General features: G+C 34.7%; 1 protein-coding gene across 6 annotated transcripts in view; it reads left to right on the top strand.

Moving 5' to 3' along the window:
* jbug (filamin-type immunoglobulin domains fbug) overlaps nt 1-24,218 on the top strand; it is a 229,773-nt gene that overhangs the window by 32,959 nt on the left and 172,596 nt on the right. For 2 of the 6 annotated variants that reach the window (XM_067774778.1, XM_067774788.1), the window contains exons 1-2: nt 3,894-3,974; nt 4,122-4,689. In XM_067774778.1, the coding sequence (XP_067630879.1) occupies nt 4,453-4,689 (237 nt within the window). In that variant the 5' untranslated portion in view covers nt 3,894-3,974; nt 4,122-4,452. The other 4 variants (XM_067774779.1, XM_067774781.1, XM_067774782.1 and 1 more) reach the window with 3 other exon arrangements.

Here is a 24,218-nt window from a genome sequence, read left to right as displayed (position 1 = left end):
GGCATTTTTTTCATTTTTCGCAATTTTCGATATCGAAAAAGTGGGCGTGGTCATAGTCGGATTTCGTTCATTTTTCATACCAAGGTAAAGTGGGTTCAGATAAGTACGTGAACTGAGTTTAGTAAAGATATATCGATTTTTGCTCAAGTTATCGTCTTAACGGCCATGCGGAAGGACAAACGGACGACTGTGTATAAAAACTGGGCGTGGCATCAACCGATTTCGCCCAATTTCACAGAAAACAGTTAACGCCATAAAATCTATGCCCCTACCAAATTTCAAAAGGATTGGTTGATTTTTGTTCGATTTATGGCATTAAAAGTATCCTAGACAAATTAAATGAAAAAGGGCGGAGCCACGCCCATTTTTAAATTTTCTTTTATTTTTGTATTTTGTTGCACCATATCATTACTGGAGTTGAATCTTGACATAATTTACTTATATACTGTAAAGATATTAAATTTTTTGTTAAAATTTTACTTTAAAAACATTTTTTTTTTAAAAGTGGGCGTGGTCCTTCTCCGATTTTGCTAACTTTTATTAAGCGTACACAAAGTAATAAGAGTAACGTTCCTGCCAAATTTCATCATGATATCTTCAACGACTGCCAAATTACAGCTTGCAAAATTTTAAATTACCTTCTTTAAAAAGTGGGCGGTGCCAGGCCCATTGTCCAAAATTTTATTAATTTTATATTTTGCGTCATAAGTTCGGTCTTTTGTAATGAATTATCGCACTTTTTCGGTTTTCGAAATTTTCGATATCGAAAAAGTGGGCGTGGTTATAGTCCGATATCGTTCATTTTAAGCAGCGATCTGAGATGAGTGCTCAGGAACCTACGTACCAAATTTCATCAAGATACCTCAAAATTTACTCAAGTTATCGTGTTAACGGACGGACGGACGGACGGACGGACATGGCTCAATCAAATTTTTTTTCGATCCTGATTATTTTGATATATGGAAGTCTATATCTATCTCGATTCCTTTATATATGTACAACCAACCGTTATCCAATCAAACTTAATATACTCTGTGAGCTCTGCTCAACTGAGTATAAAAAAGTACCAAAATAGTTAATTTCCAAACGGAGGTGTTTACACGAAATTAAGGACCTAATTCTGTATTGCGAACGATAGCTCAGACCAACGATTCGCCTCTGAACGATTTCGTCTAGCAATGGTGTTCGCGATTATTTTTGTTCGGCCTTTACGTTTCTAACTTTATGTCAAACAGGAAGGCGAAATCAATTGTCAAATGATATGTTACCATCATTTAACATAGTGCAAATACACTAGCGATTCTTCTCTGAGGCGAAACGAATGTTCGTTTCGTAATAGAGAATGAAGCCCTAAATAAAAAACTAAAGAAATTCCTAACAAACAAAATTCTATTACACTGAACTCATGAAAGCAATCAACTTTTTTACGATGCGTAGTGAGATAAAACTGTGATACTCCCTCTGTAAGGTAAAACTGTATGCATATTTACAGCAGCGAGCACGAAAATACCAATGGCAATTTTTGTCAAATTCCTCTATTTTTCTATTTGTGATATATCCTGATAAAGCTTCTATGAAAGTAATTGAAACTTTGCAGACCATTTTTCGAAAAACTCCAAAATTCGAGAAGATTTTACTAAAATTTCGAAGTTTATTAAAATTTCGAACTTTTTACTTGGAGTTTTATACATTTTTTTGAGTATGCAATCTTGTAATCGAATAAATTATAAATTAAAAAAGTACAAGTTAAAGGTCTCTAAAAATTCGTCCATACGAAGAGCGACTTTTAATTTGGTTTTGTATAGATGAAAAAAATAGCGGCCACCGTGGTGTGATGGTAGCGTGCTCCGCCTATCACACCGTATGCCCTGGGTTCAACTCCCGGGCAAAGCAACATCAAAATTTTAGAAATAAGGTTTTTCAATTAGAAGGCAATTTTTCTAAGCGGGGTCGCCCTTCGGCAGTGTTTGGCAAGCGCTCCGGGTGTATTTCTGCCATGAAAAGCTCTCAGTGAAAACTCATCTGCCTTGCAGATGCCGTTCGGAGTCGGCATAAAGCATGTAGGTCCCGTCCGGCCAATTTGTAGGGAAAATCAAGAGGAGCACGACGCAAATTGGAAGAGAAGCTCGGCCTTAGATCTCTTCGGAGGTTATCGCGCCTTACATTTATTTTTTTTATTTTTTATAGATGAAAATATGAAATTGATTTCTCTGAATATTTTTGAGTTTGCAATTTTATAGCCTAATCAATTTAAGTCTAGCAAAGTACAAAGGATAGATCTTTCAAAATGCGCATTGATTTTTGTCAACTTTTTTTCATAAATTTCTTTCATATAAAAAAAAAATTTCACATTTTTAAAAAATTTTTTAGAAATCAATGCGAGTCTTAAGAGACCTACAATTTTCTCTTTGTGGGACTTAATTGATGGGGCTATAAAACTGTACACTTAAAAAGAATCAGAGAAATCCAAATAAAAAATTGGGAATTTTCCATGGCTCAATTATATGATTGGCTCATCTCATCAGCTGATTTTATTTTTTTCATTTCACTGGAGTACTACACACAAAAACTGCTAAGTTTTATGTTTTCATTCCATTCTATTCGTCTAACACCAACACGCTGATTTTGACCATCTGAACAAAGTTATGTTGTTGCTGTAGATTTGAGCCAACCATATAGTCAAATCTTCGGATTTTTTCGAAAACATTTTGGATTTTTTTTTTTAATTGGTTTGAATCAAGGTGAGTTTAATAACAGGTTTTGCTATCCCATCATCTTATTGCTTCTCCTTGATTATTTTCCGTACAAAGCCATGGTAGAATAATATGTCAGTCAATCGAAATCAATACAACATTTCTTTTGGTTTGACATTCTTCTGAACGGCGAATTGGGTTGAGTTCGCTTTTCCATCACCTGGTTTAAACTCGCCTTGGCTTGTACGGTCTCAGTTCCAACGTACATTGGGGCATTTTTCTAAAATATCGAAAAAGAATTTAGCTGACGGAATTTAAAGAAAATGCCACTGCTAATTTTCTGTACGCTGCTGTATTTCCCAATATTTATGGCAAAATATGGCAATATAAATTGAAGATCATTGCTAATTAAGTGTCAACTTGTAAGCAATAGTTTTTTAAACTGTTCAATATTCCCCTTAAATTGGCTAGTTAAAAATTTACATGAGTGGGATGATCAAATACAACAAATGTTACCTAATTTTCATTTACAAAAATGTATGAGTATTTCTATTTATTATTGCCAATCACACCTCAACTTATACAACCTCACAAAAATCTATAAAATTCTATTATATCAGTAACAAATTCAGAACTCAGAGAGAGAGCCAGATTTATTTTTTTTACCAATATTTAAATTTGTTAACTCACTACAAAAAAATACTAATCCCATCAGTTGAAAATTCCTGAAATAAGCTATTCTCAGTTAGATTCCAAACAAACACCAAATGGTGTGAGAGACAGCGTACTTAGAGTTAATTTACAGTGCTCACAGACAGTTTGAGCAGTCGACATTTTTTGTGTTATTATCAGATGAGCGAAACACAGAGTGCGTGTGATTATTACAATTGTTCGTTCATTTTCGTTTTCGAAAAAGCGAGTATGACGTCATCGTTTTTTGCGGTTTGTTGACGTTCTCATACAGGTTTTTCAAGCCAAGTTTATACCAGTTTTTTCAAGTGTTTTTATTTTTATTTTACATAAAGCGAGTAGGTTTGGTTAGGTTCGTAGGTTGGTAGTGAGCATAACCGGAGCTTGTTTTATGTGTTGGCGCAGGAGCAGATACGATGAAACAAATCAAGCAGAGAATTTTTGAATAATTTTATTTGTTTTTACTTTTTTTTTTTTAATTTCTTTTTAAGCCTTTGTTAAAGCTAATAAGCGAACTTGGCTGAAAACACTTTTCAGTCTGAGCACAGCAGTGGCTGAGCGCGCACATACGATCAATTTTAGAGCGAAAAGGTGTGACATTTTTGTGTTGGGCAGAAAAAAAAAATTTACTTGCTTTTAATTTAATAAATAGAAAGAAGTGCATAGTGCAAAGTGAATCAATGAAATGGAAATAGCTGTTAATTCTATATATATCTTTTTTTTTTTTTTGAATTTCAGCATCAACGAAACAAAATAAACAAAAACTATCTGTAAGATACTTTAGAAAAATGTAAGAAAAAAACCAAAAAATTTGCGTGAGAGCACTGCAGGTGAACAGCAACTTCTTAACCCTTGTGTGTGTCTAAAGAAATGTTTCAATTGTGTATGGGTACATTTATTTCATGTGTGTTTATCACTATGAAAACAAAACGTAAATTGTACTAATAAGAAAATTAGAGCAAAAATATACTAAAATTGTTTACAAAAAATTTATATACTCAATCAAAAGTGTTAAAACTAAGAAGCTTAATATAGTGTATTTCACGTAGTGTTAACATCCTCGTGCAGGATGGATGTTAAAGATATTAAAGGTGCCAAAGTAACGCATGCCGGTCTGTTGAAGCATAATGCTGATGGCAGCACCGAAACGCAAAAGATCACCCATGCTGGGTTGGTGGCGCGTAGTCCCGAAGGCACCGCTGCCAAGGGTATGAATATACGCGGCAATGAGGATTTGTGGGTCGAGATACAGGCAAATACTTTTCGTAATTGGGTCAATGAGCATTTGCGATCAACTGGAATGCAGGTGAGTGTTTGGAAACTATTTATTCTTTACCTATCAAAATTATTGTGCGTACTGTTTTGTAGTGAAATAAATGATATATGTTTTTTATACCCAGCTGTACACAGAGTACTATAACTTTGATTGGATAACGGTTCGTTGCACAGGTATAAAGGAATCGAGATAGATATAGATTTCCATATATCAAAATCATCAGTATCGAAAAAAAAAAATTGATTAAGCCATGTCCGTCCTTCTATCCGTTAACACGATAACTTGAGTAAATATTGAGATATCTTCACCAAATATACGAGCTTATCTGGACCCAGAATAGATTGGTATTGAAAATGAGCGAAATCGGATGATAACCATGCCCACTTTTTATAAATATAACATTTGGGAAAACACAAAAAACCTGATTATTTAGTATATAATACACCTAGAATATTAAAATTTGAAATGTGAGACTATTGATAAAAATTTGGAAACAAATTTTAAAATGGGCGTGGCACCGCCCACTTGTGATAAAATCAATTTTACAAATATTATCATAACAAAATTCGATAGAGAGGTTGCCTTTGCTATAAGGAATGCTTTGAAGAAAAATTAAAGACCGCGCCCACTTTTACATAAAAGATTTTTAAAAGGGTTGTGGATGAATAAATTAAGCTATATCTTTGCAAAAAAGAGGTTTGTATCAATGGTATTTCATTTCACAATTTGTAAATAGGAAAAACTTCAAATTTAAAAAAATTGGCGTGGCACCGCCCTTTTATGACTGAGCAATTTTCTATGTTTCGGGAGCCATAACTCGAATAAAATTTAGTTCAGAATAGAACCATATATATATGTATTATTGCGCAGCCTTTTAACACTATTAAGCACACAAAACAAACAACAACACCATTTCAAGTATACAGCTGGGTATGTAATATTCGGTTTCACCCGAAGTTAAGCCTATTGATAAACGATTCAAGGTCGTAGCTATGGCAGGTTTTCTGAAAAATTTTCTACTTACTATTCCAAAAACAAAATACAATTTTTCAATTATAGAAAAATTAAAAAATAACCATAACTATCATTAGAACAAAAATTGTTAAAAAAAATTATCGAACCTTGAATAAATTATATATGGCAAGAAATTGGGTTCAGCGTTGCGTGGTTTTGATTTAAAGGAATCACGAATATAAAAATAAAATTTACTTTTTTTTTGAAAATTTTCTTGGGCACCTAATTAATTGCAATAAAATATACTTTTTATTTGTGATTTGTTCCGCCGTTCAAATCTAAGCTACTTTTTTAATATTTTGAGTGTCTATTTATCTGTATTTAATTAGCAATACATTCACATAATGCTTTATACAATTGTTTTTGTTATTGATATATAAGAAAATTGCAAAGTTTATAAACGGCGCTGGTTACTAGGACATCAGCTAGCTTCTCGTGAGCTGATGATTGAACTCGAAATCCCCAACATTCATACTTTATTCTAGTGTAAAAGCAGATGCTTTTAACCACTCAGCCACATGAATATGCCCCGCTGCTCGCTTTGCAATTGGTATTTAATTTTTATTCACCATTTAGGTACATACTAATTCTAAATGCTTTTTTATCCTAACTGTGTGGAATATTTATAGGCGCGCTTAAGAGCTTAGTAACATTGGATTTTTATAGTAGTGCTTTTATTAGCTTTGCACATATTGAAGGCATCTCGAGGCGTTGACTTGTAAAGGCTTGCACCCTTGCTAGCGACACCCGATAATGCGACCTTTCCTTCCCCCTATAGTTTTGTTTACCTTCTACACCCAGCTCTGATCGGTATTCCTTTCCTGTTTCATTCAGGGCCAATTTGTTTGTGGAACGGTGGCCATTCTGTAGCACAAGATCCTGCATACGGTGTGTTATGCTTTACATTATGGAATATGGAGGATTGAGAAAGAACAACTCGACCAAACCAGTTATTCCGAGCCGTGCTCATGGAATAAATGGCACTATGTTAGTGTGTCTTATTCCGGTGGCCTGCAGATACAGATACCCTCAGACTGTAATTAGTCTAACTGCAATTATGTCGCAGCTGAACTACTTTCCACTATAATCGTGGGGATTTTTATGGATTTAAATTGAAATTCCAAAATTGGAGTTGAACATCCCGCAATGGATGAAGTAAATTCAGACTTTTCGGTGCAAGCCCAACAAGCTATAGAATAAGCCCTCGCATTTTGTAGAGATTGCTGATGTAGAGATTTTACAGGATCAATGTCGGTGGATTTTTAATCAAACAGTCTCTCACGAGCATCAACAGAGACTTCTCGTGACTAAAGCGATATCTGGCTAGGTTAATCAGGTGCGCGCTAGGTGAACTCCGTAGCTACTCTCACGCTAATAAGCTAGATAATCGTTTTCTAATCTAGTGAGAAGTATGTGCGTCATGTATCTCCTGACCATATGTTCCTCCCAAAGGTTATGCTGTTGATAATAGGACATAGGTCGCCAAGCCTTTATTCTACCCTCCTTTGTTGTCGAGCAAAGTGTTCACATTCGATGAGAGCATGGCAAACACCGTCTTTGTATCCGCAGTGCAGGCGGTTCGACTTTTTAACTTCAGCTGATGAACTTCTACTTTTACTCTTACCTTTACCTCTACTGAAATCCCTACTTCTTCTGCTCCCCCTACCTTTCTCTGAGCCCCTGCCACTCTCATTGTTTTTGCTCTCCTCTACCTATCTCTCCCGCTCTGCATATACTTTGCATCTCTTTCTTTCTTCCTCTCCCAACACAAATACTTCATATATATATGAAATCTCTATAACAAATATTATGGAGCTGCGCGTCTTATAAACAATTTAATTTTTAAATTTCATCGTTTCCCTGATATAATAATAATGAAATAATTATTTCAATACAATTTAGTATCTTTCTAAGGAATTTAGAATTTAGAACTAAATCATGAGTTTTTATTGATACCAATTAGAACATACGTTTGCATAATTTTTTCTCTTAACAAATTCACATTATGACCAATTCTCGTCGCTCTATGGACAAAGCAAAACTTGTCCGCCTAAAATGTAAACATGACATGAATATAAATTACAATAATACGTATATATTACTATATAATTTTTAAGTATACGTGAGTGGCACATAAGGCTTAAGCTAAAATTTGCACTTTATATAATGCTTATTACGCTTGCTCAAAGTTTTTAAAAGAAAAAGCCTAAAATCTTAAAGGAACACCTCAGATATAAAATTCGCCTCTAACGCTTCGAAAAATCCATATTAGACTGAATTTACATATACAATAAGTAAGGCTTACATAAGGAATTATTATAAGTCCTTAATTCCTGGGTCAACAAATCATAGCACAATTGTGCAGTTTGGATGCACAAAAGCTGCGTTTCTATTTCGTTTATTGTATGTATTAGTAGTCGCTAAACAAACGACTTTCATTTATTAACGCAATTCAAAATAATGTTAGCATTATATTTATTTCAATTCTTTATTTTGTCATAAATAATATTTTCATGTCATATTTACGAAACAATGCGTGCATCCGGTTTGCTTCGCTGCTAGTGAATCAACAACTAAATCACTAACACAACGATAATACTACTCTCACCAACACAGTCACTATTTCAGCTTTTGGTGCCCCTGCTGAGCAGAGCTCACAGAGTATATTAATTTTGTTCGCATAACGGTACTCCGTAACGGCATAAACTAATCGAAATAGATATAGACAATGATCTGGGCGAAAAAGGAAATTCTAAGGTATCTTAATGAAATTTGGTATGTAAGTTCTTGGGCACTCATCTCAGATTGCTATTTAAAACAAGTAAGCGAAGACTTCATACCGTTAATGAATGGGGCTGAACAATAATCTTATCCCGTTCGTAATCTTCAAATAATCGGATGTATAAGATGAGAAATATACAGTGAAGAGATGTACATACCTAAACGATTTTTAAGATAAATATAAAATAAAAAATGGCAAAAAATCCCCTTATCTGAACTATCGGTTGTATAAAAAAAAAATAAAAAAAAAAAATAAATAGCTTCGATCAAAGTGATTTTTACGAAATCTTCTACGATATGTTAGAATAAATATCACCAAATTTAACGTTTTTATATTGGAAATTAAGGGAGAAATGGCTAAAAATCTTTCTATCTGAACGATCGGTTGTATGGGATATATATTATATATGGCTCCGATCAAAATAATTTTTGTAGGAAATCTTCTATGATATATTAGAATAAATATCACCAAGTTTAACGTTTTTATATTGGAAATTAAGGCAGAAATGGCTAAAAATCTTTCTATCTGAACGATCGGTTGTATGGGATATATATTATATATGGCTCCGATCAAAATGATTTTTGTAGGAAATCTTCTATGATATATTAGAATAAATATCGCAAAGTTTCACGTTTTTATATTGGAAACTAATGGAGAAATGGCCAAAAATCTTTCTATCTGAACGATCGGTTGTATGGGATAGGTATATACTATATACATATAGCTCCGATCAAAGTGATTTTTTCAGGAAATCTTCTATGAACTATTAGAATAAATATCACCAAGCTTAACGTTTTCATATTGGAAATTAAGGGAGAAATAGCTAAATATCTTTCTATCTGAACGATGGGTTGTATGGGATATATATTATATATAGCTCCGATCGAAATGATTTTTTCATAAAATCTTCTATGATATATTAAAATATATATCACTGAGTTTCACGTTTATACTGTCTAAATAAAGGGAGAAATGGCCAAAAATCTTTCTATCTGAACGATCGGTTGTATGGGATATAACTATATATAGCTCCGATCAAAGTGATTTTTTCAGGAATCTTCTGTGATATATTAGAATATATATCACCGAGTTTAACGTTTATACTTTCTAAATTGCAGCAGGAATGACCAAAATCGTCTTATCTGAACGATCGGTTGTATGGGAGATATATGTTATAGTGGTCTGATCCTACCGGATCCGACAATTGTCTAATATACAAAAATACATCCTTGTGCCAAATTTCATTGAGATATCTCAAAATTTATAGATAGACGGACGGACGGACAGACGGACATGACTATATCCACTCAGTTCGTCGCCCTGATCAATTCAGTGTACTTAATGGTGAGTCTATCTTCTATATTTCTCAACGTTACAAACATCGGACCAAAGTTGGTATACCATTTCATGTTCATGAAAGGTATAATGAACGAAATCGGACTATAACCATGCCTACTTTTTCGATATCGAAATTTTCGAAAAAACGAAAAATTGCGATAATTCATTGCCAAAGACGGATAAAGCGATGAAACTTGATAGGTGGGTAGTCCTTATGACGCAGAATAGAAAATTTGTAAAATTTTGGACAATAGGCGTTGCACCGCCCACTTTTAAAATAAGGTAATTTAAAAGTTTTGCAAGCTTTAATTTGGCAGCTGAGTATGTAATGTTCGGTTACACCCGAACTTAGCCTTCCTTACTTGTTGTTATAAGGTTTGTGGGTATTATGAGCGCTACTGCCATAGTTATTATTACTTAAAAGGCTTACAACAATTTTCCTGGGGTCATAATAGAAACATTTTTGTAGTTATGTGTGAACATGTTAGAAACAAAATTGATATGATTATGCCTACTCTAAATATGTATGGGTTTGCAAAACATATACACTATTCGTATATATATAAATAAAACGTGGGTTGCAGATTTTAAGGTCATTTGCCATTTCCGAAGCAACAAATCTCATATTTATAACTTTGACTTCATTTATTTATGTAAGTAATTTTTCTTTAAATATATTTTTGTTGATTAGTTAATTTTTTAGGTAATTTTTTTTCCTTCAAATTTTTTATAGCGTAGTAATGGCTTAGTTTGGAAAAGCCGGTGAAAGTTTACCGTTTAAATACTCATTCCTATTCCAAAGTGATCATAGTGTTGCCAAAATTTGTTAGACGACTCCCTACTAAGTACCAGGACTTATATGATGGACTAACTCCGTCCTCTTGGCAAATATGAAGTTTTTTAGGATCTATCTTATTTGATACCTCGAGAACTGGCAACTCTGCTCTGACCAGGCCTCTCTCACAAGCATTTGATGCCAGAAGGCAGTGTATAGTTAGTATACCCATCGACAGCCTTAAGTGTTCTCTCTATAGAGATACGCGCAAGTTTGTTAGCATAGCGTCGTAGGATTTGCACATAATCTTAGAAATTTTGCAGCCCCACGCTTTTGTCCACGTCTTTCCATCCTTATGTATCATATACAATTCCTGTCTCCTTTAAATGTGAGGTCCATAGATGACTCATTGAGTGCCGCACCCGCCTATTTCAACTCATCAGCTTTTTCGTTACCCATCATCCCTTTGTGCCCAGATGTATGTAGTACAGATGTATGTTCCGGCCTGAGTGAAGTCTCTCTAATACTGCTTTGCTTTCCAGGGTACTTCGTTATAAAGTACTATGTAAAATTATTGCCTTGATTTCCGCTTGGTTACCAATATATATATTGATGCAACTGCAGCTTAAGCACGTCCCCTTAAAAATTTCAGCTGCTTTCTTCACGCCTATAATTTCCGCCTGGATTAAAACAGTAAACAGCAGATCAGACCTTTTCCGTTAATTTAAAACCAATGGTATACAAGAATGTAGTATGTTCCGCTATTTCTACATACTAGCCCCAATCCTCCAGCTCTTTTGTGGTCCAAGATCCCTTTCGAAGCTCCGGCACGGGATCATATAGTCCGTTCGCCCTTTATTTAAAAGTGATACACTGCTATGGCCATACAGCCTGTACTCAACCTGCCCCGAGGCCTTGAGCCTTGTTGCAGTTCCTATCTCTCTGTCTTTGGCCATTAGGTATATACATAGGTTGGATATGCCAAATGGCATGCAGTGGTGCTGTCGCTATAGTTCTCTATAATAACCTGCATTCCTCTTCAAGTATTTTGGTATACGTAAAAATGTTTGGCTACAATATTCTATTGCATGCATAGCTCGCCACGGAGAATTTCTTTGCTCTCTCTTCTCCTAAATATTTTTGTTCTCAAATTGCCAAATTGCAGGATGGCGATTGCGAATAAATTCTAGAAGAGAGAACATGCTTAGAATATATCCATCTGAGCGATGTGCGACAAAAGGTTAACCACCGTTATCGATTTTCCTTAGAAATAAGGCGTGAGTACCAAGTTTTAGATATTTCATCGATTTTTGATTGTAGATTTATCGGTATCTGTTTCATAACAAACTCCCGAGCCATCGGTAACAAATTGGTAACACGCACCTAACAAATCATCAACAGTCCGATAACAAATCAATAAATTTTGTGTAGCAAATCGTTAAACTTTCGAAAACAAACTGATTCTTCGCCGATAACAAACAGCTAACTTTTCGTTAATAAACTAACAACGTTTTGATAACTTACCGATAGCTTTACGCTAAAAACTTACAACTTTTCTTTAAAAAATCGGTTATTCTTTGACGAGATATTGTTAACTTTTGGATAACAAGTCGATAACTTTTCGATACCAAATCGACTCTACTTTGGTTTCATCTTGGTTGCAGTTGTTACTTCTTCTCCTCTGTTATTTTAACAACTCTTTTATATATCCTCGACTTTTTTTTCAGCCTCATTCATTTCGCTCATATCAACTCTACCTCATACATTGTTCGCACATCGCAGAGGTCGTGAGCTAGTGAAATACTAGTGTGCACTTCACTTCACATATATTATTATTCTCTTTCGTTTAATAGTCGCTGAACAAACAGATCAGCAACATCGAAATATTGGTAGATTTCAGAAAACATATTTTCTAAAGAAACACTCATACGCAGAATATTAAACAGTTTAATGCTAGCAATATATTTTGGTTAAATTTTAGGTAAGACTCCTTACAAACTTTTTTTGGCGTGTTTCAAATATACACGCATACGTCCTGCCTCATAATTAGTTAACCAACGACTAAATTGCTCCCATTACGATAATGTTACCCTTAACAAAACACCCGGAGTTCCAATATTGGTGACCACTTGCGGTGTTGACTACACATACACTTGCGCTTACACGTCCACAACTACACAGTTTTAAAATGGTAGTCCCAGGGGGGTAAATGGTACTCAGACGTTAGGAGGTTTAGTGCGGTTAAAGTTCCACATTGACTTTGGGGCTTTCGATGCATCCTCCTCGCATAAAACAAAAGAAATGTTTTAAAATACAACATTTTCTAGAAAGCTCTCTTCCGATGCAAGCGCGAGAGCTTATTACCGATGTCTAAGCAAATCAACCATACTCAGTACTACAGGTGACTACTTTGTTTTTCAAAACGTACTATTTGATACTCGAAAGCTTTTATGATCTTTCAAATATGAGTTGACTCTGTAGATATATTGCTGATAAAAATCAATAACAAAAGTGCACCGAATTCTCAGCAAAATTGACTCAGCCACATTTGGACGATGCTGTCTATGCAACAGAAATAAATTTCAAAGTGATACAAAGAAATAAGTTGTTTGTATCAAGCAGCCTTCTTCCGAATGGGAATTCAAATTAGTTTACTATGATTTTCGCAAACTTGTTTCTAAAAATTTTTACAAATAAAAGACTTTAGTGCCCAAATTTCTGTACAAGGTTTATGCCTCTACCCTCATTGAGATACGAAAAACCAAAAAGAACACTTAGTCTTCCTGCAGAGGAGCACTATATCAGGTTCCATCTTCGACTCATGGAATCATCGTATAGCCATAAAGATGCTAACATACCCCAGTTTGGTATCCTCAGAGCCTTCAAGGGCAGGGAAAATCCCTTAAAATGCTAATAAATTTACAGTGGAAAATCGCCAAACAGACGGTTTATATAATGGATCGAAAGGCCCTAATTGTGTTTGAAGGATAAAACTCAGACTTGGAGACAACAACACTGAATGAAAAAAGCTGGTAAATTTTTACTTTTTTTTTAATTCAACCAAAATGTCTGCCAATTACTATCAATCGGAAATAGCTGTTGAATTAAGCAGGACATATTCTATGTTGGCCGTTTCAACAGTCAAATCAACAACAAAAAATGGGCATCATATATAAACAATCGCTCTGTTAAAAAAAACATTCTTATTGTCATTCTAGGAGTACCAATAAAAAATGTTGAGAAAAAAACATATTTTCTCCAACTTTAGAATAACAGTAAAAGTTGTGAATATGACATTTCTATGACACTAAGGTCATAAGAGCAAAGTAATGAGCGACATGAGCCTAAGTTTCTCTTTAAAATTAGCTGATAGTTTTGCACAATATCGACAGCTTCTTGCTTTTGAAATGTAAGCAGTTCTTTCAACAGCAAAATAGGGTAAGTTTTTACAGAATATTGTTAAGATGAGACCAGCAGCCTCTCCTCTGTTGGAAAGCCTAAACAAATTTGTTCTTATGGTCAAAAAATTAGTTGTACGGTAAATCTTGCCGATTTTCTGATAATTCGAAATCCTGATTTATTGATTTTAATAGCGCCATTCCTTATGGTTAAACACAGGGATGTGACAAACCGGAAAAATATTTCCATGAAATGTAAGAAACGAGATTCATTGGCTATAGTCATACAAGTTTGTAGAAGTAGAAGTATGCGTCCATAAGATAAGGTTAGGTTAGGTTGAACTGGCTGTGAGGACCTCACATAGACTGAATGAGTCCGCAGTGTTACCAGAAGTTGGTTTTAACGACCAAATTAAAAACCCTATAAAAAACCAGGACCTATGTTATAAAATAGCTCCGTCCTCTTGGCAAATACTAGAAGCTTTCTAGGACTTAAGCCTCTTGCTGCTTCAAGATCTGATCAAGCTGTATCACTCACAAACACACACTTCCTACATCTGCTATAACTAACCAAGCCTAATTTAAAAGCATGTGATGCCAGAAGGCAGTGTCCAGTCAGCATACCCGTCATGATTACAGTTCTCTCTTTTTAATGATAGAAGTACCTTTGTTAGTCTAAGGTTATAAGACCTACACATAATCTACACGCTTGAACCCACGCCTTTTCCGTTTGGTCGATCAAGGGACGTCTACGGATCAAGCTTCAAGGGATGCGCCAATTTTAGCTAGTTCATCAAAAATGTAGTATATGTTCTTATTAGCCACACGCTAAATAGTAAGATACGTTTGGACAGACGTACCTTGGCCTGAAGGTTTTGTTAGTTCACGGTATGAGCGTGATTGGAATATTTTAAACATGGAATTTGGCTTACGGCAATTCATTATCGCGTATAAAAAGCTTGATTTAAGCACAGATTATTTACGAGTTTCATAGAAAGCTTTAATTTCCCCAATTACTTAAGATAATTATACAACAATTTAATGTGAAATAAATTTTTGTTCAGAGTTTGATGAGTCAGTCATTTAAAAGCAATTTATATACTTTGTTTGTTTGTCCATGATTACGTCACCCTAGCAATGTCACACACTATTTACCCAATTTTTTTTTTTTTTTTTTGCAAATTAAATTTAAACATTGACATTTACTTAAGCGCTTACACCGCATGCATGTTCAAGATCACAAAAACATTTAACTCATCAGTCACGAAAGATAATAACAACCGAAAATTGTCAAATCACTTTGATGGAATGCGATTTCCGCGTGAAGTTGATTTGATATGTACGAATGTGAGATTTCTTTTTAATTTTTGGCGCTTTATATCCGAAACCAGCTACTTTTGGTACTTCACATTCGTGAAATTGAAATTTTTTAGTCAGTTATAAGACTTTGTAAGTCTGACTGTTGGAACTCGTGACAGCGAGGCCATATTAAAGTTCTCAGACTCCTTTATCACATGGTCTGAAGGGGGCGGGGGAGGGAAGGGATGCGTGCAAAGGAAGGATGCAGTCTCCCTTTACACAGACGGGATTGCGGTGTGAAAGATAGTGTTATATGTGAGAAACTTAAAGTGTGGTTGTGAGTAGTTCTCCTCTACTTTGCTTGTGACTTCCAAGCAAAAGTTGTGGGCATAGACTTGGCCTTTGCGCAACTGTCGGAGGAAACGGTGAGACGGCTTGAAGTCTGCCATTACTTGCATAATCAAGAAGCCTTCATGGCGTTTAACAGCGACCTGTGCGCTACTAGGGATCGGATATCTAGTACCCGGGCAGCACAAAAACCATCCAACCATAGAATAAAAAGTTAGATGCAGGGTGTATTGGGATTGTAAGGCTGTATGGGGGAGTTAAGGGGGATGAGTTATTGACTTCTTATGGAAGAGTTATAAGCCATCGATCCTTTATCGAAAAGTGGTAAGTTATGTACCGAACAGCTACCGATACTTAATTAAAAATTTATCCGTTTTTAATTGAAAATAATCGATTTGTTTTTGAAAAATTCTCGATATGTTATTGAAAGCATTCCGATTATTTATCGTAAAAATATCGTTATTTTATGAAAAATGTTTCGGTTTTTTATCGAAAAGATATTTACTTTTTATCAAAAAGCTATCGATTTCTCATCCAAAATTTATCGATTTGTTATATAGAGGTTATCGATGAGTTACCGGCGTCTTATCTACTTCTGCCGATTACTCATCGGTTTGTTCATAAACAGGTATCGATAAAATTCCTTTAGTATCCCATTCATTAACTAAATATTAATTATGTCATAATTAGATAATAGCTAAAAGCGTTAATAAATTCCTAGCCTCGTTAGCTTTCTTGCAAAACACAAATTACCTATAAATATGCCCGTTTTTTAGATGTGAACATCATTAAAAAAATAATAAATTTTTTCGCAAATGATTACACACTCGGTGGGAAGAGTTGTTCCGCGTAAAAAGTGCCAAATTTGTATGTATGTACGTAGGTATGGGTATGCAAAGTGTTGCAACGTGCAAGAAAAATATATTACCAATGATCAAATTACGGTCTTATGCAACTGTGTAATTGATTGAAATAAAAACAAGCAAATGGAAAAAACAACAAATAAATAAGTGAATAAAAACATTGAGACGAACAGTTTGAGCAGCCGCTAACCTCATTAGACAGCAAACGCGCTTAACGAAACAATACTTCGAGGGTGGTAGATATTCATATTAGGGTGAACCTTACTTTGCAGGGTGTTTGAAGAAGCGCAGAGAGAAATATACTCACAGATTTAATGGATTGAATATGTCTGATATATAAAAAAATTATCGCAAGTAGATATAGTGTGAAAAAATCAATAATCTTCAAATATGTTCAGAAAACAATGTACCAACTGTTGAAGTTACTATTTTTCAAAAATATTTTTTTATGTATTTATTGATCTTGGCTGAGTAGTAGATCATACTCCCTTCCCACTTAGTTGTATGGCGCCCTGTCCCATAATTGTATTAAAAAAAGGCCGATGTCAGAATTATTTTTAAAAGAGGTTTCGTTCTAGTAGAAAGAAGCACTCTCTCAACGGTGCCTTCTCAAAACGCTCATTCACCGAATTTCCTTAAAAAAAATTTGCCATAAGTCAGCTAAAAGCATTGATGCAAATTTTAATAAACTATCGATGATTCTGCACTTTCTTCTATCGTTCGTATCACTGAATTATCGAGTAAATATACTCAAATGTATATAAAATTCGACTTATTTACAGCATTACTGTGGCGGTAGATCACCACAATTTAATAAATTCGCGTACTACACTTCTAGTGTTAAAATCAAACTGATTGACTATTCCTTAGCTTGCGCTGCTTTTATATTCTTAACTGCCTAGTTCGACTTTTTCTCCCAGGGTCTACACTTTTCGTCAACAGACTTCTCGTCTAATTGTTTTTTACTTCTGTCATACCTCTGCTACTCATATTCGCTGTATATGTTTATGTTTATATGTCTGAGTAATATGCTTATTTGTTGCCGTGTGTATGTATGTGTGGCTGTTTTCTAATTCATCTGCTTGCCCTGTTGTTGTTGTCCAGCATATATTACTGCTTATAATTGTCACAGTATAAAGAAATTATGTAACATATGTAAATTGGGATAGCTTCTAACCATCTAGAAGCTTTATTGCAAGAAAATCTTCACTTTTATGAATCAACGTTTCGATAAGCTTTTTAGCTTCTCCAGTGGTGTGGTACACTTGTGATGTATATCAAATATGACAGCTGTAACAAACTCAGAGGGTACCAATTATATAAGTTTTAGTTTATAGAGAATTTTTTGGTGAAGGTGACTTTAAATCACTCCTTTTCGTGATGAAGCCAAGAAGCTAAGCGAAACATTGGATCATAAAAGCGCAACTTTGTCCTGCACTGACGATCTGACCACTAGCATAATTTCTATCACAAAAACTACAACATACTTTTTTATCAAACAAATAATAAAAAGAGATAGAATAATCTTTCTATCAGTGGGCAGTAAAGATACACTCTATCTAGATACGTTCTATCTTTTGCCATAGTTCTGAACTAAGTTTCAATTTAAGTTTGAGAAATAATGTTTGCGTTGAGAAACCTTCGAGGACATACAAGGGACTTCCGACTGTAAGGAGAACAAAGAAGTATATCTGCCACTAAAAATGAGACAAGTTTGTAAGCATAGCCGTACGTGAATGACAGACATCTCTGTTTCTAAAATATAAAATAGCCAGTGTATATTAGTTTAGCTAATTACAAAGACGGTACACGGTATAAATTCAATACTGATCTGAAAAGTCTGCAAAAAGGCTACTCCTGTCAGTAACTCGTATTACCGCGGGACTCGTGGTAGAAGTTGTTTAGTCGTTCATTAGCGTGCAACCAGGCAAGACGTATGCATGCATGTTTGTTAGCCCTCACATTTTCCTTTATTGCTTCTAACATAAAGCAGCTATAAAAACAATCATCTTTAAGGGTTCGTTGATATGGCATGGTTCGTTGATGAGCAAGTTCTGTTCAAACCGGATTGTCTTATCCAGAAAAGAGAATAACAGTAGGAGCATATACGCTCTCATGGCATAAAGATACAAGATCTTTAATGATTAAAGTCGCAGTGAAATCTTCGAAACCATTTAATTTCATAAATGGTGAAAAAATAAATATAAAACTAAATGTCAATACTGCGATTAATAATTTTGTAACAGTTCAATTTTCTAAATAATGAAAATAATTCGTTTATGATTAGTCAAAATATGAAAAATAGAGATATTACTATTTTAGTTATAACCTAATCGTATAAATAAAAATTTGATCATTTAATTTCCTAAATAATCAAAAAGATTTATTATTCGTATTATGATCAAAAGTAGCTATTAAAATAAGTTCCATGGATTCGGATCAAGTTTTTTCATTTCTTCCCAAAATGGTAGATTGGCCTAAATATGCTTAAGAAGCTTATGATTTTGATTAAGCGGAACAGATTAATTTATGATTAATTAAATCATCATTATTTGCTTAATCGTCATTTTCGGTAAATTAAACTCTAATTTTAAAGTTTATTGGATATACAAGGATTATTTCTTGATTTATTATTTAATGCAGATTCGATTAGTCTATTTGTATGACTAACAATTTGCTATCCCTGATAACAACACTTGTGAAACTTTAGGCGTTGTATCTTTATAGTTTTATTTTACCGACATATCGCAGTGAAATCCGCAAACTTTTTTTATTCCATATGTCCATAAGCCAATTGATATAAAACGAAAAGAGCAATTAAATTTTGTCTTGAAATGTTTTGATGTCTCAGTTTTCTGAGTAGTCAATATAATTCGATTACGCTTAGCCTGAACATGATAGATATATATTGCCAAGAATATTAGCAACACTAAGCGATACTATCATCTCTAAGCCGATGCTAAGCAGTGACTTGTATGCACATCATTAAATCAATCGTTATGTCTTCACATATGAACGTATACGCAGCGGAGAAGAGACGGCCAAAAACATGCAGATATCTTATCTGAGATGCTCCCAAAAGTATGCAATTATAATTGTGCTCACATATATACGCGCATATGAGAAGCCGTAAACGTAGTAATTTTATAGCTGATAACCAACTAGTAAATTCTAGAATGGAAGCGCCTAGAAGATGCGAACGAGATTTCACAGAGTATAAAAGGCAGCAAAGGTAGAGGCACGACAATCAGTTTGATTTAAGACGCTATCTGTCGAGCAATAGTGTTGTTGTGAAGTAAGGTCCATTTTGCATTATTGAAAAGTGGAGTTATTTATTCAACAGTTTAGTGATTCGAATGTTAGCAGAAGGTTGCAAATAAGAGGAATAGCAGTAAATTCGTTCAATATGTTATAATTTTTATAAATGATCTGATCATTATAATCTAATCATTTTCTGATTATTCAGATCTTAAACAGTTATCAAAATAAATTCATTGGAATTGGAGAAATTTTGTTTAACTTCTTACAAAATTTATTGAAAAACCAAATTGCGACTAATTGGAAGCTTAATCAATTTGATTAAACGTAACAGAATAATTTATGTTCAATTAAATAATCAATTTTTTATCAATAGTCATATTTAGTCAATTTATTAATATCTCATCCCAAATAGGGTTTAATCCTCAATGTTTTTTTGTTTTTTTTTTTTTGTTTTTTGATTACTTAGCTAATCCAATTTCGACTAACGCATTGCAAATATTATACGTCATGAGCTAATCTTCCACCTTCACTTAAATTTTGTGTGCTTAAGTTTTCAGACTTTTAGGTTTAAGAGTATCCCACTAATGTACAAACATACTTAAGCTCTTACATGCATGAGTATTTTTCACTAAATATGTATGTGTTTGTTTGTAAAGTTTACATAACCTATGCAAATTTATTATTTATACTTTGAGCTTCATTGTAAAGTTATATTGGCATGCGGCATGCAACACAGGAATTTATTTATTTACTCATTTGTTATTTATCTTTATTTATTTACCTTCAGATGATGCAATGATTGCAAAAAAAATTTCATTGCACATTTAACACATGAGCAATTTAATGGAGAGGCGGCTTAATTGTTGACTAGCTACAAATCAATATTTATTTTTTTCGATGAGCAGGCAACGAAAGCTGCAAAGTGTAGATTATTTTTCAAATTCCGTTGCTTAAATTCCTCTCTTTTTTGTTCTCTATGTATATCTATATATATAAAAATCAAATTCTGTGCGTGTGTGTGTGTGTTCCCTATGCAAACATATTTCCCACACTTCAATCATCACCAAGTTTTGGCTATAGGTCCCTTCGATTAAGACGAAGGGTTTTCTTATCTCGGAACTAGAAATTTTAAATAACATTTTTTTTTTAATTTCACGTTGCGCCATTGGGTGGTGCGACAAATTTTGTATGTCAGCAAAAGTTACTCGTAAGCCATATACGTACTTAAGTACAGAACGTTTGTTTGGTCATACCATTGAATTCACAAAATGTTAAAACGATTGCATTGGTTGATTTAAAAGTTTTTATTAAAATTAACATTCCGTTGATAAACAAAAATTGCCCAGCTAAAATATTTTGATTAAGTTATGAGATTTTGAGTATGAAATGTGTGTGATAAAGTAACGTTTGAAAAATAAAGCAAAGAATGATAAATTAGAGGAACGAGGGATCTAAGAAAAAAGAAGGAGCGGGGTAGAGAGAAAAAATGGGACATAAATTTTGAAGAACATCAATAACATCTTACATACTGATTGCTTGGCTTTGAGTAATGGGAACGAATGCGTTAAATAACACCTTATTTAGATTCGAATCTGCCCATTCCCAGCAACGAAGGGTACCCTGCTAGTTATAAAATAAAATTCCATTAATTTTGTAACAAAAACTTTGCAACCCTTAGTCAAACCCGTTTTCGAAAAAAAGGAAAGTTTTTAAAAATTGTACTAATATTTTTTATTTGTAATTCACTAATCTACGAACGTATTACGTTCTACGGTTCGTTGTTGTTGTTGTAGCGATAAGGTTGCTCCCCGCTTTGGGAAGTGTTATCGGTGTGATGGTCCTTTGCCGGATACAGATCCGGTACGCTCCGGTACCACAGCACCATTAAGATGCTAGCCCGGGAACGTTTATGTGGCCACATTAAACCTTCAGGCCATCCCCTCCCCACCCAAATTTTCTCGAATTTTTTCGAAAACGGTTTTGAGATCGATTTGCATAGGTTCAGTTATGAAACGGAAGTTTTTCTTAAGATATCGAAAACAATTTAATATGCCACTGCTATTTTTATGTTCGCTGCTGTATATCAAGGTATTAAAAGCTATCTTAATTTCAATTTTATCAATTCAAATATAAATATATTATTTATTTCAACTCAAGTGCAGCTATCCAAAAATGGTCTACCAGTTCGCCTTCCTTTCCAACCAAATATGTCAAATTGTCGCGCCAACAGACAAGTTTAACAATTCAAAATCGCTCAACTTGAAATCACCAAATATACAAAAAAAAAGAGTCCAAAAACATCTGTTACATAAGTTCACAATTTCATATGTGAAATTCGTAGCACGGAAAACGATTTTTTTCTGAGAATAGCATTGAAATATGCGAACACAACTAAAATGCGCTTAAATGCTTATCACTGCAACGCTGGTAGAATTCACACATGCACATATCACCTTCTAAAACGAACTTCCTAGCCGGTGATGATTGAGAGTGAAATTTAAAGAAAGTTGGAAATGGGCAGCATGAAACTGACATACCGAAATGCGAATTGTTCATTTGCTCATGGTTAGCCTAAGATAGCCCACACTCTTTTCGCTAGCCCAACCTAGGAAAAAAAATTTGGGTAAAAACCAATGTTCAAGTTGAAAACAATCCAATATGCTTGTTTTTACCTTGTGAGTCATTTGCACAAGGTTAGCCCAGGATAGCCCCCCTTTTTTCGTAAGCCCAACCCTTGGCAAATAATTTACGTGAAAACAATGTTCAAATTGAAAACTTCCCAAAATCAAAGCTATGCAAAAAGGTTGTTTTTACCTAGAGGGTCGTTTGCCCCAGGTTAACTCACACTGGCACAGATCTAAAACGTTTCACCAAAAAGATATACTTGCAGCCTACCGTATTACTGCTATACGAATAGCATGTGCTTATCGGACGCGTCGTCACGCGAATCATGTGTTATCCAGGAAATTTTCAGTAGATCTACTCTCAGGTGAAATGGCCGATACGTATGGCTGATTCTAGCCTACAATCTGAAGATGCTAAGAAAAGCGCAAGGTCACGAACAATAGTTAGGTGGCAAGAACGGTGGGAGGAATCGAAAAATGGGTGTTCTATCTTCACGCTGATTTGGAATATAGCGAAAGTACGGCGAACTAAGTTACCACCTCACACAGATATTGAGCGGGCACGGCGACTTCAAGGAATATATACATAAGCGTGGGATAGAGGAGGATCCTTTCTGTCCACACTGTCCCTCCGAATTGGAAAGCGCAGAACATGTAATTTTCCACTGCGCTCGTTTTCACGGCGAAAGACTCTTCCTTTAGGAAATTAGTTCCACGAATGTTCAGAAAAATACATTGTAGGACTGCTGCGAGCAATATGGCCTTTATAGTTATAACGCAATTGATGCGTGCTGAAAGGGAGCGCAGAGAAATGCGCATTCGAAGTAGTGGCGACTAAATCGCCTTTCCACTCCCCCCTTGACGTTATGCCTAACGGCGGTCCTACGGATGTGATTACATGAACAGGACTGCCTTGGTTCCATTGACCCACTTGAGGGTAGTGCTACCCTAATGTCCAATAAAAACAAAAATAAAATCTTTTTTCCGTTAGCTCGCCCTTAGAAAAAAATGATCCGATAAACAAATTTTCAAACTGCGTGAAGCTGGCATTCCGAAATGAAAATATTTCAATAAAAACGATGTGGATCGTGTGGCCAAGGTCGCGCCAGGATAGTCCAACCATGGAAAAAACTATGATAACAGGAAATGAAATATAAGTGGAAATAATGAATCGAAAGCGAAGTTTATAGTATTCTGTTTGACCTTAAGAATTATTGTGCTTTTTCATTTTAGGAGTCTTTCAACTTAAAAATTATTTTATGTGATAATTTTTTTTGTTCAAAAAAAGGTTTGAAAGAACAACAAAGTCTTTACGGTACACCAGCCTCACCCAGCATTAGATATTCAGTGACAGAGTTCGAGGCCGGCCGAAACATACCGCAGCTCTCGATAGTACTCGCTATAAGCACGACCATTGATAACACGATATTATAATGCCGCGTAGTTGTTACCCTTGGCTCTCCCGATCGGCAGTGTACCAACAAAATATTACATTCATTCTTAACTATTTTATGATCATATTATTGAAGCAGATCGTATTTTAAAACTGGAGAAAGTCCTAGAAATCGGAAGATGGACTTGAGCTATTGTACTACATATACTTTCCTGGCGGCGGTGTAGATTCTTTTGGATAGGACAAAACTAAATTTTCCGAAACCCACCCGCAATTGGAGTAGCTCAAAAATTTCAAAGTAAGCGAACACTTTCTGTATATCCGGTGCAAGTCTTCTTTCCAAGGTGCATTTAAATGTATCTAGAATGACGCAAAAGTCGAAGGTCAAAAGTTTCTACTGAAAAAATCTTTTCCCTGCAAGCAACAATGTCCGTTGCTTTCTGAAAGGAATCTGCACGAAGCCA

The sequence above is a fragment of the Eurosta solidaginis genome, chromosome 3 (genome assembly GCF_040869045.1).
Source record: "Eurosta solidaginis isolate ZX-2024a chromosome 3, ASM4086904v1, whole genome shotgun sequence".
NCBI lineage: Eukaryota > Metazoa > Arthropoda > Insecta > Diptera > Tephritidae > Eurosta > Eurosta solidaginis.
Note: the sequence above shows the minus strand (reverse complement) of the source record. Positions and strands in the feature narration are given on the sequence as shown.